At 40.5% G+C, this 16,619-nt stretch overlaps 1 protein-coding gene across 2 annotated transcripts in view; it reads left to right on the top strand.

Moving 5' to 3' along the window:
• Window positions 1-16,619, top strand: part of CFAP58 (cilia and flagella associated protein 58) — a 108,862-nt gene that overhangs the window by 46,287 nt on the left and 45,956 nt on the right. For both annotated transcript variants that reach the window (XM_017851646.1, XM_017851647.1), the window contains 4 exons: window positions 5,546-5,686; window positions 6,877-7,100; window positions 9,940-10,051; window positions 12,604-12,708. In XM_017851646.1, the coding sequence (XP_017707135.1) occupies window positions 5,546-5,686; window positions 6,877-7,100; window positions 9,940-10,051; window positions 12,604-12,708 (582 nt within the window). The remainder of the gene's footprint in view (window positions 1-5,545; window positions 5,687-6,876; window positions 7,101-9,939; window positions 10,052-12,603; window positions 12,709-16,619) is intronic.

The following is a 16,619-nucleotide window of genomic DNA, read 5'->3' as shown; positions in this document are numbered from 1 at the left end:
AAGCCTTCTCTCAGCTCCTCAAAGTCATTCTCCGTCCAGCTTTGATCTGTTGCTGGTGATGAACTGTGTTCCTTTGGAGGGCGAGATGCGCTCTTATTTTTTGAATTTCCAGCTTTTCTGCCCTGCTTTTTCCCCATCTTTGTGGTTTTATCTGCCTTTGGTCTTTGCTGATGGTGATGTACTGATGAGGTTTTGGTGTGGGTGTCCTTTCTGTTTGTTAGTTTTCCTTCTAACAGTCAGGACCCTCAGCTGTAGGTCTGTTGGAGATTGCTTGAGGTCCATTCCAGACCCTGTTTGCCTTGGTATCAGCAGTGGAGGCTGCAGAAGATAGAATATTGCTGAACAGCGAGTGATCCTGTCTGATTGTTGCTCTGGAAGCTTCGTCTCAGGGGTGTGCCCCACCGTGTGTGGTGTGGAGTGTCGGTTTGCACCTAGTGGGGGATGTCTCCCAGTTAGGCTACTCAGGGGTCATGGACCCACTTGAGCAGGCAGTCTGTCCGTTCTCAGATCTCAGCCTCCATGTTGGGAGATCCACTGCTCTCTTCAAAGCTGTCAGACAGGGTCATTTGCATCTGCAGAGCTTTCTGCTACTTTTTGTTTAGCTGTGCGCTGTCCCCAGAGGTGGAGTCTACAGAGACAGGCAGGCATTCTTGAGCTGCTGTGGGCTCCACCCAGTTCGAGCTTCCTGGTGGCTTTGTTTACCTACTTAAGCCTCAGCAATGGCGGGCGCCCTTCCCCAGCCTCACTGCTGCCTTGCAGTTAGATCGCAGACTGCTGTGCTAACAATGAGGGAGGCTCCATGGTCGTGGGACCCTCCCAGCCAGGTATGGGATATAATCTCCTGATGTGCTGTTTGCTAAGACCCTTGGTAAAGCGCAGTATTAGGGTGGGAGTTACCTGATTTTCCAGGTGTTGTGTGTCTCAGTTCCCCTGGCTAGGAAAAGGGATTCCTTTCCCCTTGCACTTCCCAGGTGAGGCGATGCCTCGCCCTGCTTCAGGTCTCGCTGGTCGGGCTGCATCAGCTGACCAGCACCAATTGTCCAGCACTCCCGAGTGAGATGAACCCGGTACCTCAGTTGAAACTGCAGAAATCACCCATCTTCTGTGTCACTTGCCCTGGGAGCTGGAGACTGGAGCTGTTCCTATTCGACCATCTTGCTCTGGGACCTCAAGAAACTTATTTTAAACATTGCTTCACCCACGAGCGTTATGGACTGTGTTAGCAAGGCTCAGTGTAATCCATTTGGTGCATCATCTCTTTCCCTTTAGAGGATGGCATTAGGTCTCATCTCTTACTTTCCCTGTAATACTCTATTCAAAAGATTAATTATTACCCCATAATGGGGTCCAAGTTGGAACTAATGTCATTCTACAAAATCCTGCTTTAGAACAAATGTCCTATACAAAATATCAATTATTCCTAATTCCTCGGAGTTTGACTTTAGCTAATATTTGTTTCATTTATGGCCTCTGCCATCAGGTGTCTACACATAAAGCTCCAAAGAAACATCATAATAAAATAAAATACAGGGCAATAGAGTCCTGTATTGTTTGGACCTGGGCCAGCAGATTTGGCAGCTGGTGAATATGAAGGATGATTAAAAGGCTTCTGCTCCAGAGACTGCTCCAAATGGAGAATCCCAGGTCTGGATGGCTTTGGGTCATCGATTATAGGAAGATGATTGCTTTGGACTTACTGTGGAACTAGGATGCCCTTTCTCCCTGCATTTCCCATGAAGGCAAGAATGAGGAGCAAAGACAGAGGCCTCCCTGATTTATTATTTGAGGCTATCCAAGGGTGACTTGCAATGGTGCTCCGACTGGATAATTTTGGCCTATCATTAAGCCCGTTTGACATTCTCTAGAAAAATATGACAGCTCAAATGTTGAGTTTTAGCCTCTTGACTTTTTTAGCCTAAGAATGAATCACATTTCACACAGGTCCCTGGATTTCATGCATCTAAAGTCTGCCAACCAAAACCCTGAGGGAAAGGGCAGATTTTCTAGTAACTTTGCTCCAGGAGACATTTATCTTATTATTGCGAGTTGTACAAAGCTACGTGGGTACATAATCTCTCCCAGAGGGGCAAGCCCTCGCCTGCTAGGTAGCCTGTGAGATACCCTTGGACAGGACAACCAATTTACGACTTTTCCAAGCCGATAGGCAAACGACTGTCTTTAGTAGGTCGTCCTCATCTTCATTCATCCCCTTCAGCAGACAAATCTTGTCCTTCCATGTTTCTTTTACTTTTTCTGTTGCTACTAGCCTCCACTGGTGCCTGAGGATCCTGTACACTATCAGCACATTATGGTTATGACAGGATGTCAATAGTTCTCTGTAGACGTTGCTGTGTCTGCATTCATCTGCCCATTGTGTCCCAGGCTTGTTTCATCAGCACTGAAGGAGCCATCTCATTTGGAGTGTCTGCCTTCCAGTCCTAACAAGCCCCTGCTTCTGTCTTGTCTCTTTCCAATCATCCCACATGTATCTGACAGCACTTTGATTCTTGGTGAATAATTCATCAGCAGATTCTCTGTGTCCAGAGCTCAGCACCACATTAGGGCCTGGCTTCAGGGCACCATATTCTTTTACTTAGTGGACTCTGTAGCTCACCATGGATGGGGAGCTGTCATCCATGTGAGACAGAGAGAGAGAGAGAGCCTAATTATTCTCATGGCTAGAAGACTTCAGGTGGTACTATTTGCTTTGCTAGATTTAAACAGACAATTTCTATGAAACTCATGTTGAGATCATGTATGAATGGGAGAAATTCTACAAGTATGATTCTTGAGATATGATTTATGCCCATAGCCAAATCTGGTTACAGATAATCCATAATGCCTATTGCAAAACTGTATAATTGTGGAAGTGGTGAGTAAAGGCTGTGTCCTGCCATCTCATTACAACTTCATACCACCAGTAACACTTGGATAGGTGCAGAAACCTCAGGTCCCACCTAGGGCATTGTTTGATGAGCTTTTGAATGCATAGTGGTTGTTGCCATCCTTCCTGAGTGAGATGGCTCAGATTTATAACTGCTAAATGCATTACACCCAAGGTATTTTGTTGATGTTAACATTTGCTGCCAACATCTAATGACACATCTTGTTTACAGCCCGTACATTTATGACATAAAGAGACCACTCAGAATTTTGATATATTATGAAAAAAGTATGAAGCAATGCCAAATGCACGAGTGGTTTTACATTTCAGACAGATACTTTTACACACTGTTGATTGCATTTTAATATAACAGGGGTTTCATTTTGTTCTGCTGATGGATTCTGATCAGCTCTTGGCACTTAAGAACAGGGAAGTGAATGTTGCACATCTGGGAAAATAAAAGTTTTATTAAAGAAAGCATGAGCAAAACAGGTATTTTATTGCTGTCTTTGCTGTCACCTTAAATGATTATAGAAACAGAAAGACTGGTTCTTTGCTCTCTTTCCTAACAGATAATCCCCCCAAATGGTAAATACTAGATGAGATCTTTTCTCAATAAGTATTTCCTTTTGCTTATCCCTAGACCAAAACATATTTCATGAAATGAACAAACAAAATGTCATAAAAGAAACCCTTGGTTTTATAGTAGCTGGTTGCATTCAGTTTGTGACATTACACATCTGTTACAAGGTACACAGTGTCTTTTACTGTTTGGATAAGTCTGAGGTGTAGAATTAATGACTTCTGGTTTTCATGGGGCAGGGACAGACCGTAACTAAAGCTGGGTTGGTTCAAAGGCACTTTAAAGTATGAGGTTTCCATCATCTGGGTGTCATTTCTAGGTAGGCGGGGGTCCAAATACTTACTTGAAGGAAAAAATTATTACTCTTTTACTGACATTTGCCAACTTGCAAGCCATTGACAAGTTGAAACCTTAATATTATCTTGTCGTCTCCCTTGTGATTCCAGCATGAGGGAATGCAGAGCTCTTCCTCTTCATTTGCTTCTTCTTGTTCTGACCTGGTCTGTGATATCCCTCATCTATCCCAGTTGGGCATGGAACCTCTCAAATGCATATTATTCTTTCCTGTAACATACGTAACTTTGGTTCCCCCACTGCATGCCCTATATAGTGCCTGGCACACAAGGCCTTTCCCTGTCTGCCTTAGCTGTTTGTGAGCCTTGCCTCCAGCTATTCCCTACCTAGCTCTCTAATTCAGCCATATTGGCTGTTTCACTATCTGGTGAACACACCAGGTACTTTATAGTTTGCATGCCTTTTTTCTCACAAGCCTGACTGCTGAATGCCCTGCTCTCACAACACATACCCCTCCATGTTGGCAATATCTGTCAACTGCCAGTGACCTGACTGGTTCTTCCCTCTAAACCCCAGGCAGAAAAATAAACACCTTTATGTGTACACCCATGTCCTTTTCACATAGATAGATAGCATTTTCACACTGTTGTTGGTTATTCATCATCTTCAGTGGAAGGTGAATCCCTCAAGTCTTGCTTATCTTCTATATTTAATTTGGAACTCTTGGGTGGTGACAGCAGAAGGAGCACAGGCTTTGGAATCAAAAGATCTGGGTTGGAATCTCAATCTGCTACTTAATAGCTCCATGACCTTGGGCAAGTTATTTGCTTTTGTCTCTGTAATTGCATTAAATGGAGACAGGAGTAGCTACGCAAATGCCTAGTATCATGCCTGGGATATGGTAGGTCACAAACAAACTTGTGGAATAGAAGTGAATGTACACTTTGATGAGACAAATTGTCCTGCTGAAACTTAACAGTCCATAGCACCCTTTCTCCATAATTCCTATGATTTTCGTATAAACTTAGGGGCCAGATTCAGGTGTGAGCTCTCTGAGAAAACATCCCTGCTACCCCCAGTCTAAGGATGACTTTTTCTTTGACCTCCCATAATATCAATTCACTCTGTGTGATCATCAAGATGCTGACAAATTATTGCCTGGACTTCTTAATATTTGCCTAATATTTGTCTATCTTATCCTCTCATCTGGGTTGGAAGTGCCATAGAAGTAGAATCTATGTATCTTTTTATAAATGACATCCCTTCTGTTTCATTAGGATGTTTTATAAGATAGACAGTTATTATCTTTGAGTAGTTTAATTTTGCTTACAAAGGGCTTTGTCTTTGCGGTTCATGTGCTGGTGGTGTTAGGGACATTATAGGAGCTGGTACACATAGAGGCCTTCCCTGTCCTCACCCCACATCCTGCTCTGCACTATTCTTTGTGAATTCTCCTGGTGTTTAGCCGGTAAGAGATGAAGTGCTGCTGAATACCAATGAAGCCCCTGCTACACATATATAGAAAAATGATAGAAACCCCTCAAGGGCATAACTCAGGATAAACATGATGACTGTAATGTTCATTGCCATTTCTTTATGAGTGAGTGTGTGTGTGTGTGTGTGTGTTGTAAGCTTGTTTTGCTTGTGAGAGTGATCAAACTGTGTTAAATGAAACATCAGAGGAAAGAGTAAGAAGCACAACTGTACATCTGAATCCGGGCCCTGTCGTCCTGGTTTGTGCTGTAACGAATTGAAATTTGCCTGTATCTTCCACTCTTTGTCAGGCTGAGCTGCAAAAGCTGAGACAACAAGCCCTGGAAACCAAACACTTTATTGAAAAGCAAGAAGCTGAAGAGAGAAAACTCCTGCGAATAATTGCTGAGGCTGACGGGGAGAGGTTGAGACAGAAGAAGGAATTAGACCAGGTAGAGCACCTCCTCATCAGACTTGCAGACCTCGTCAACAGACACGAGTATTTAATTCCGCCCTTCGAACCCTCCTTCCTCTCTAAGCTCTGCCAACCAGCCCTATTGGAAGAACAGCAGCAGAGACCCATCTTGTATTGATTAATTATGAAATATTCACTCCTTTATTTGACTTATATTTATGAGCACTTCCCATGTCTCAGTCACTCCTCTAGGCACTAGGACCACATTGGCCACCAAGACAATATGGTTCATCCTCAAGGAGCTTGCATTCTAGTATAATACAGTTGCTCACATATCATTGCAATGAATAATTACATGATTTGATCTTGACTGGATGTTCACATGTATGTGTAAGATATGCCTCCCTCACACCTTATCACAATGTCAGCACATTACCCATCCAACATGAAAAAAATGAAAATAACAATTTGGGAGATAGAAACCCAAATGCATAGTTTGGGGGTTAGAAATTTAACTGCTTCCAGGGACCTGGCAGAGAAAAGTTGGCCAGTGCAAGATAGAAGGAAGTAGTGGAACTTAGGAAGAGCTAGCCTGCCGTGAAGTCATTCAGATTTGAACATTTATAAATATAAGGGATTTGGAAATAAATAAAACGACACATACATAGGCTAAAGATTATTAGATGATTGGACTATTATTATTATTATTATTTTTGAGACAGAGTCTTTCTCTGTCACCCAGACTGTAATGTGGTGGCACCATCTTGGCTCACTACAACTTTCTCCTCCCAGGCTCCAGTGATCCTTCCATCTCAGCCTCCTGAGTAGCTGGGACTACAGATATTGCCACTACCTGGCTAATTTTTGTGTTTTTAGTAGAGATGGGGTTTCGCCATGTTGGCCAGGCTGGTCACGAACCCCTGGCCTCAAGTGATCCACCTGCCTTGACCTCCCAAAGTGCTGGGATTACATACATGAGCCACTGTACCCAGCCTTGGACTATTATTATTAATATTATTAAGGATTATTTGTTGTATGGTGTTTTCAAAAACTCTAGTGGGAGGGGTCCAGTGTTGATTGTCTAGCCAGCTCTTTCCAGTGCCCAGCCCACATAGTGCCCAGTACATGTGGGTGTTCGAAAGATACTCATTGAATGAATGGTGCTGCCACAATGAAAAGCTAAGGCTTCTCCTTTCCTGGTGGCCATGCCCCTCCCTACCTTCCTAGGTCATCAGCGAGAGAGATATCCTGGGGTCTCAGCTTGTTCGGCGCAATGACGAGTTAGCTTTGCTCTATGAGAAGATCAAGATCCAGCAGTCTGTGCTGAATAAAGGGGAGAGCCAGTACAACCAGAGGTTGGAGGACATGAGAATCCTCAAACTTGAGATCAAGAAGCTTCGCCGGGAAAAGGGGATTCTTGCCAGGAGTGTGGCTAATGTTGAAGAACTCAGGTAATAGATAATACATCTCAGGGCTGAGGGCACAGTGCAACATGGGAAACTCCTAAAATCACTTCGTAGTCATGCTTGTTGCTCATTGAAGGTCTTTATTTAGTTGTACAAAATGAAGTTTACAGGATGAAATTATTAACGAATGATAAGAACAGCTTTTCCATAACGTCTCCATTGTTCCCATGCTGTGTCACAAAATGAACCAGCTTCCTTTCAGGGGGGTATGGGCAAGTGCAAAAGCTTTTAAAAAATCATATTCTGGAGTTTACAAAATAATTTTAAGGAAATTAGTTACAATTCAGAAACTTTTTCCCCCAATGAGCTTTCTCGAATTTCTTTAATACGTCAGTATGCAAGAGAGGGAGCATCAATATTGAAATTTAATCTGGTAACATTTGCACATCTTTTTCTTGGAATTATATACAGGAAGAAAAGAGGTGGAAAATATAATTTTATCACTACTTGAAAACTTCGTTTCCTTAGAAGGCAGCCAAATTTTATATCTCACTCTTGATTTATCTTCTGCAGCTTTCACTTTAGCTTAGTGCGCCTTCTTCTTTCTTGAAATCTTGCATTACACAAGATCTACTTTCCCTTTGGGAAAACATCACCATGTTTTATAAAGGCAATTGCAGGAAACCAAATAAGAGTTCTGGTATTTTCTCAGTAGCTATCCTTATTCCCCACAGACTTGTAGATGAACAGTATCCTTGACCATCTTGGAATAAGGACATGGTTTGGATCTGCTTCTCAAATCAATTGGGTTAGAAGATAGTTTGGATATTTAAATGCAATGAATATATTCAGGAATAGCAAGTTTGCCACTATCAAGGATAGATCAATACTTTTTCTTTCTTTTTTTTTTTTTGGAGTTGCTTGTATTTCAGATGATGAAAGTAGTACAAATTCATTGTAGAAAATGTGAGAAATGCGGAAAAAATATAAAGAAGTGATTAGAAAATCACTCATAAGTTTACTACCCAGAGATACCACCATTGACATTTTGGAGACAAATGGATTAATTCTAAGTAACTATTGAATAGTCTCCAAATCATTGCTAAACTTGTCAGCCATGAGTTATTTTTATTACATACACAAAGGACGAAATTTTATCTATTCCCGTTCAGTATTGCTAGTTTGTTGATAATATATTTTATTTTTCTTTTCAATGGAAAGACAACTTAATAAAGGTTGGAGGCAAGCTAGCATGAATTCCAATCTGTCTTGCTACCTACAAGCTGTGTGACCTTGGGCAAGTCACTGAACCTCTCTGAGCTTTGGACTTGTAGTCACAATTAAACAGCAAAACAATCAATGTGCCATGTACAGAGTCTAGTACAAAGCAGTCCATCAAATATGGTAGCTAATATTTCTGCCCTCCCCTTCTGATGACATTCTGGAAAATTGAAGTGTTACAAATATGCTTTTAATTCTAAGCAGCTTGCTCTGAGCGCCCTGTTGAGTGAGCATCATGCAGTTAATTCTAATGGTTTGTCTTGCTAATGAGGGGAAGTTGCATTATTGGTTTAAATGAAGCGATTAAGTAAAAGAGATGGCTTAGTATTAGTAATCTGCACCCCTGCAGCAGGCGAGGACAGATAATAATATCCTTATTGCCCGTGTCAATGCAAGTGCTTGCTTCTTCTCTGCCTCCCAACATCTCATTCGATAGGGCGACAGCCAGCTCGCAAACACTGACGATGGCTATTGCATGTTACCTATCAACTAGAGATTTCTGAAGATTTTAGCAGTGTATTTCAGCCAGAGCTAGATATTCAGGACTTTTTCAGCCATCTGTGCACAGTTGTGGAACTCAAGATAAAGTATCATCACAACTCCTAACTTAGGTTTCTCAACCTGGGCTTCATGTGAGAATTACCGGCAGGACTTTCAGACCTCTGAAGCCAGGGACCCATGCTAGACCATGAAACAGAATCCCTCTAAGGATTGGGTCCAGGAGAAGAGGTAGTTTTCAAAGCTCCCCAAGGGATTGCAATGTGTAGTGAGGGTGGAGATGTATGCCCTGACTGGTGTTAGGTTATCACCTGAGCCTCAGCATATTGCTGTCAGGTGCTGAGTTTGTGGACTGTAGCCTGTTCACTTATTACCACTGTAGAGACATTTAGAAACATTAAACAGTATATTGAAACTCTTATAATTCACTGCTGAAATGGTTCGGCTCTGTGTCCCCACCCAAATCTCACCTTGAATTGTAATAATCCCCATGTGTCATGGATGGGGGCCAGGTAGAGATCATTGAACCACAGGGGTAGTTTCCCCCATTCTGTTCTCATTGTAGTGATGTAGTGAATGGGTCTCACGAGATCTGATGGTTTTTATAAATGGGAGTTCCCCTAGAGAAGCTCTGTTGCTTGCCACCATATAAGATGTTCCTTTGCTCTCCCTTTGTCTTCCTCCATGATTGTGAGGCCTCTGCAGCCATGTGGAACTGTGAGTCCATTAAACCTCTTTCCTTTATAAATTACCCAGTCTTGGGTATGTCTTTATTAGCAGTATGAGAAAAGACTAATACAATCCCCCTGCCCTTTGTTCCTTTCATATACTTATAAATTTCTTGAGTATCCAGAATCATGACTCTGACTCTGAAGCCCTGGCACTTTTTTTTTTTTTTTTTAAAGCTAAGCCAATTCTTGAGCTCTGCAAGAATTAGTATCATCTGTGTCTTGCCCAGATTTAGGAGGCTGGTCCCAGTGTTCACAATATTCTCCCTAATTCCAACTTTTTATATAAGACATAGTGTGTATGCAACCAATTAAAGATAGACAGGATATTCACACGGGTGGATAATTCTTTGCAAAATCAAGTTTGTCTTATTCAGACAGGAGTTTTTTCACATGCAAAGAGAATTCTTGAAGGAGAGGACACGCTGCCGAGCCCTGGAGGAGGAGCTGGAGAATCCCATGAATGTGCACAGATGGAGGAAGCTCGAGGTAACATCTGGCAGTGCGTTCTCCCCATCCCCAAATCTCTCCTCCTATCCCACGCGAAGCTTCTAACCTAAAGCACAACGAGAAGCGAGGTTTTATTTAATGCTATGCAAATTGTCACCTAAAATGTAAGGCTGGATCAGATGTAAATTGAGTTCTCTCAGAACCAGATGGTTCATTTGGGTTTTGTTTTAAAAGTCTTGCACAAAATCCTTTCTACCTAAAGAAAGCCCAGTGAAAGCTGTGAACCTGCCTCACCAACTGACATTTATTTTTCTGGCTTGGGTAGGTTTTGGTTAACTAGTTATCCTGAGGCTGCCTATTAGTCTTGGATGTTCATGGCCTTTAGTGATGTTGGTCACCAGCATCTCTACCATCTTTCAATTGATCTTTGCATCCTTTTATTACTTACAGAAAATATGGTTTTGTGAACTGCCCTCTTGTGGAAAGCATTGTGTTAGCCAAGCCCTTTCTCTTAGCATCTGGGGACACAGCTAAAGTCTCATTGGAAGGGGATGGATAATCAACTTCATATTTAATTTTATTCTATGACTTTCTGGTAGTCATTACCACCAGCACTGAAAATAACAGTTAAAGACAAACTCTGCTTATTCAAGGAAAAGAAAGCTATCTCCTTTAGTTGTAACTAGCAATGTGGATGCCAAAAGGGCCTTCAACTAGATGAATGGTCAGGGTATTGGGAAATGTAAGTATGTCATGTAAGATAAAGCAGGGCAGGTATAAGAAAGAAAATCAGCCAGGGAGATTTTTGTTTTTCATTTTTATTTTTTTTCTTTAAGAACGGAAAGGACAATATATATTTTACATAGGGACCTTTAAGAGAGGAAATAATTAAAATTCCGTTATTTTGATTTTAATTTTACTTTTCCTTATAAGAAAGAAAATCAGCCAGGCAAATTCTTGTTTTGCATTTTATATTTTCCTTTTAATGAAGAAAGCATTAAGGATAATGCATTATAAATTGTTATGTAAACACGAGGCCTGAATTTTAACAGCATCCAGCCCTGCCAGGTGAATGTGTGCCAAATCTAGTCCCAATAGATGGATATCAGTTGGCACTGCTTAGTATTTCTCAAGCAAAGTCAGAGTCAATGGCATCTCTTTTTCTTTCCCCTTTTGGACCCTCATTCCTTCCTCTTCAAATGCCAAGAGTGATGTAGTTTACTAACCCAATAGTAATATGCATATGTCTGCAGAAGCGGAGATGAAGATTTTAAATTCATTTACTGTCACATTAGTTTATTCTGTGTGTTTTCATGCAGGTCTTTAAAGTTTCCAATTCCCCATCAATTTCTATTAGAAAAATTAGAAAATAGAGACTCTGGGAGGCAGTTGAAAATATTTAGCTATTAGATTAATTCAAAATGTCAGTACAGTTGAAAGTGAAGCCTTGGCTCAAAGTCTAGAGGACAAATTACCAATTTATAACTGTATATCTTGTTTGAATTGTACACAACTAGTGAAGGATCATCAGAGCTTTGTGGACTGATAATTCCATTTCAGAGCTAAATGCCATGGTAGTGTTCTGCTGCCAATGATTAGCAGAAGTCCACATCCTGGAAACCATCCCCATCATAGACTGCAGTGAATCCTCCTGCTGACAATTACCAAAGGAGAATCCTAAGGCTGAGTGAATTTAGGGAGCTCTGTCTCATTCCATTCAAGAATTCTAGGGACTGGGTGCAGTGGCTCATACCTGTAATCTCAGCACTTTGGGAGGCCAAGGTAGGAGGATTGCCTGAGCTCAGGAGTTGGATACCAGCCTGGGTAACCTAGTGAGACCCTGTCTTTACAAAAAAATTAACCCAGTGTGGTGACACGTGCCTGGGGTCCCAGCTACTGGGAGACTGAAGCAGGAGGATTGCTTGATCCCCCAGAGTTTGAGGCTGCAGTGAGCCATGATCGCACCACTGCACTCCAGCCTGGGCAGCAGAGTGAGACCCTGTCTCAAACAAAACAAAGAATTCTGGAAAATTAAGTAAACAGAGGAGATGGTAGGGTAAGCCGCAGAGCATAGGAATTGAGAACTATGCTTTGGGGCTTGGCGTATTTGGGCTTGACTCCAGCTCTGAGCCTTGCCAGTCTAGGTAAATGACTTAGTTTCTCTCAGCCTCAGTTGTCATATCGGTATAAAAGGAAAAGACATATTGTCTTCTAGGGCTGTCCTGCAGCTAAAGTATAATGTTGTATAAAAAGCACTTAGCATAGTATCTGCATGGTGGCAAAGAATCATATATCGAGCATATTAGCTACCATTATTGTTATTCCCACTGGTGGAATAAACACATTTACTTTGTATTTATAGAATAACTAATGCCATAGATAAAACATTAGGAAAACTGCAGTCTGCCTTTTTGGGGACAGGAATTTATGACTATCTCATCTATTATACTTTATTTTTGGTTCTAATTCCCTCTGTATTAGGTCTGCAGGTTTGCAATAGATTTTAATAAGACAATGTACATTTTACATAGAGACCTCAGTGCTTTGAAGTTGATGATATCTCAGCTGCTATTGTTGTTCCCCTTGGACAGGCTAGCGACCCCAATGCATTTGAGCTGATACAGAAAATTCACACCCTGCAGAAGCGTCTCATCAGCAAGACTGAAGAGGTGGTTGAAAAAGAGCTGCTCCTACAGGTAGCATTTTTGTTTTCTGTACTCACTGTACAAGTGGATTGCCTTAGCACCACCATCTCCAGGACTACGTTCTTAGAATTAGTCAGTTATTTGGCAGCATTGCATGTCCCATATTTAACTGTAGATGGCAACAGTGACTCACACATAGAGAACAAGCACAGTCTGATTAATTGGTCTTTTATGTTGCGATCACTGATATTTCAAGAATTCTGGAAAATTAAGTTCAAGGCTAGACTTACTGCAATGGGTAATGTGAGCAGCCCCGCCCCCCCACACTTCTCTATAGTTTTATTTATCAGATTCTTTTAAACATTTTTCTTCATATCTTCACATAATGCAAAATGCTGTGATTTTGATTTTGAAAATAAGCTTTCTCATAGAGCACAAGTGATCTGTTCACATGAAGATTTGTGTGAGTGAAATGGAAGGAGAGATTTCTTTTTGAGGATTTCATGCAGTAAATTGTTCTGTAGCAATTAGGCCTGTATCTTTGCAAGGGCCAGCTGTCATCATCACCATCACCATCTTCCTCACCACCATCATCATCATCACTTACTGCATGCCAGATATGCTGGTGGCTTTACCTGCTTGGTCTCATGTCCTCTTTGCAGTTCAGGAAGCGGGTATGGTCATCCCCAGCTGATGGCCGAGGAAGTCAGGACCCACGAGTTGAGTGTGGATAAGAATGTCAGCTCTTGAAGTTAGATGGCTTGGTTTGGAACACTGCCAGTTGCTATGTCAGTTTAACTTCATTGTTCTTAGTCTGTATTATGGGACAATAACAGAACCTGTGAAAATGGATATTGCGAGGATTGAAAGAGTTTAGTATTATCCATGGTAACATGGTGTCTAATAAATATTAGCAATTATTCATGTTACTTTGGATTCCAAAGCCTTTAATTAATTAATTAATTTTTTGAGACAGTCTTGCTCTGCTGCCCAGGCTGGAGTGCAGTGGCACCATCTCTGTTCACTGCAGCCTCTGCTTCCCAGGTTCAAGTGATTCTCCTGCCTCAGCCTCCTGAGTTGCTGGGATTACAGGTGTGTGCCACCACGCCTGGCTAATTTTTGTATTTTTAGTAGAGATGGGGTTTCACCATGTTGGCCAGCCTGGTCTTGAACTCCTGACCCCAAGTGATCTGCCTGCCTTAGCCTCCCAAAGTGCTGGGATTATAGGTGTGAGCCACTGTGCCCAGTCCCAAAGCCCATAATTTTAATCGCTAGGTTAATATTAGTAGGAGTAGGAACTTGTATATATGAGTAAGAGGCATTTGCTCCTTTTGTTTTACAGTCTACCTTAAGAAAGATATTTACCCTAAAGTTGGGTATACAGTAAATAACCTTCCAGAATATCACGACACTGAATGGCCAACAGGGATTTTCCTCTTCTCTTGTAGATTACTGTGGTGGTTGAGGGAGTAGACTTTGGAGTCCAGAAAGATCTGGTGTTAAATCAGTTTCAACCCTTGATCATTTCATAACTTTAAGAGAATTGCATACGTTGTACAAATCTCAGTTTTCCCATCTGTAAAATGGAGATAATAATACCTGTTTTTTTAATAGCAGGAGGAGGATACTCTAATCAGAGTACATAGTTTGGATGTCTTGTAAGGGTAACCGATTAGTACGTGGCACTGGGCTTTGATAGTCCAGAGTTTGCTGTGGCTCCCCTGATGCTAGCCATAAGTAGTTTCCCAAGTCTGTGCAGCTGGTAAGTGCTAGGGTGGGACTTGGTCCACGCAGTCACTCCAGAGCTCACACTTTCTACTGCTTCACTACCTTGTCTGTTCTGTTATCACTTTGTTAGTTTTAAAAAGAACCAAATCCTATGTTTGCCAAGCATCTGTATTGTAAGTTTGTTTTATATTTCATGGACTGCTTTAACTTTATTATTTCCTTCCCTCTATATACCCTGGGTTTACTGGGTTCTTCTACCTTTTTAAGGTTAATGCTCAGATCATTGATGTTCAGTCTTCTCTTCTAATATAAATATTTCAGTTATAAAATGTCTTTCAAATAATGTATTTAGGGTTGGGTGCAGTGGATCACGCCTATAATTCCAGCACGTTGGGAGGCCAAGGGGAGTGGATTGCTTGAGCCCAGGAGTTCGAGACCAGCCTAGACAACATGGCAAAACCTTGTCTCTACAAAGAATACAAATATTAGCCAGGTGTGGGGGTGCATACGTTTAGTCCCTGCTACTCAGGAGGCTGAGGTGGGAGAATTGCTTGAGCCCATGAATTTAAGGCTGTAGTGAGCTGTGATTGTTCCACTGCACTTCAGCCTAGGTGACACAGAGAGACCCTGTCTCAAAAAAATAAAATAAAATAAAATAAAATAAAATAAAATTTAGTTCCTTTCCACAGGTTTTGATATGGGGAATTTTCATTTAGTCCTAAGTGTAGTATATTTTCAGAATTACTTCTCCTTTGACAATAAGTCTTAAAAAATATTCACTATTTCTCCTGATAATAATTAGGAGATATTTTATGATATTTTAGGATAAATAAAAGTGTATTTTAAAATTTCCAAATATATATGTATTTAAGTTATCTTTTACTTACTGATTTCTCACCTTTCTGCATTGTGGTCTGTATTATACAGATTTTTTGGAATTTGTTGAACTTGATTTGTGACTAACTAAGTGGTCAGTTTTTATACCCGACGCCTGCTGTTTGAAAAAGATACATACTCTCTAAATGCTCTGGGTTCAGTGTTCTCTATTTGTTTGTTAGATCAACCTTGTTAATTGTATTGTCCACATCTGTACTTTTCCTAATTTTCTGTCTGCCTAATCACTGAAAAAAGTTTGGAGATTTGTCTATTTCTCCTTCTTTCTGTCATTTTTTGCTTTAAGAACATTTTAGATCATGATAAGGTGAGTATAAGATTACAATTTTTATTTTTTCCTGGTTGAATTGCTCCTTTCATATTATATAAGAACTCTCATAATAATATTTTTACTTACAAATTTGCCTAGTATTAACATAGCTCAATCAGCTGGATTTTGAAAAGTAGTTTTCCTATATTTTTACTTTTAAACTTTTGGTGTCTTTGTACTTTAGGACAATCTCTTGTAATTAAAAAAATCTTATCTTTGTCTTGGTGTTTAGTTTGTTTATTGATAATTTTAGGTTTATTTCTACCTTCTTATTTTCCCTGATTTTTTTGTAATGCTCAAAAAAATTCTATCAGACTGAGTTTTCCTTACGTTCTGTTTTTCCCGTTTACCGGTCTCCCTGCTAACCATTACTACCTATTCCCTTTTTAGTTTTTCTTTTACTCAACAGTTACCACCACTCAGTATAATATTTTCTGTCTCTGATTCCCCTAAATACATATCTTAATCCTTTGTTTTCTTTTCATGGATTCCCTTAAAATTCACCATGCATAGTTGACATCAAATCTAAAGTCTAAAGTTGATCAATATCTTTCTCCTTCTTACAAACAGCGTAAGAATTTGGAATGCTTTAACTGCAGCTACCCTGCTGTTTCCAAAATCAGCCATCACCACTATTATGTTACAGAATCAATTTACTAAGATTTACCAAGATGTTTACCTGTTCTTTTGTTTTCTATTTCTATATATCTCCAATTCCTTACTTCTGGCTTTTTGAAGTATATCCTTTCATAATTCTTTAACCAATAGATTTTTTTCAATGGTTAACACTCTCCTTTGCTTGTCTAAAAATGTTTTAAATTTGGCCTTATTTGTAAATGATTAACTTGAAATCTTATTTCTATTTGCACTTTGAAGACGTAGGTCCTTTGTGTCCCCAGCTTCCAGTGATGTGATTGAGAAGTCTGCTGTACATCTAATTGTTTCTGCTTCTTTTTAGGTGACTTGCCTTTTCTTCTGTTTGATAGTTAGATCTTCTCTTTGCCTTTGATGTTTCAGAGTTTCAGAACAG

This window comes from Rhinopithecus bieti, unplaced genomic scaffold (assembly GCF_001698545.2).
Source record: "Rhinopithecus bieti isolate Rb0 unplaced genomic scaffold, ASM169854v2 scaffold_31787, whole genome shotgun sequence".
Taxonomy (NCBI): domain Eukaryota; kingdom Metazoa; phylum Chordata; class Mammalia; order Primates; family Cercopithecidae; genus Rhinopithecus; species Rhinopithecus bieti.
This window is presented reverse-complemented; position numbering and strand designations above follow the sequence as displayed.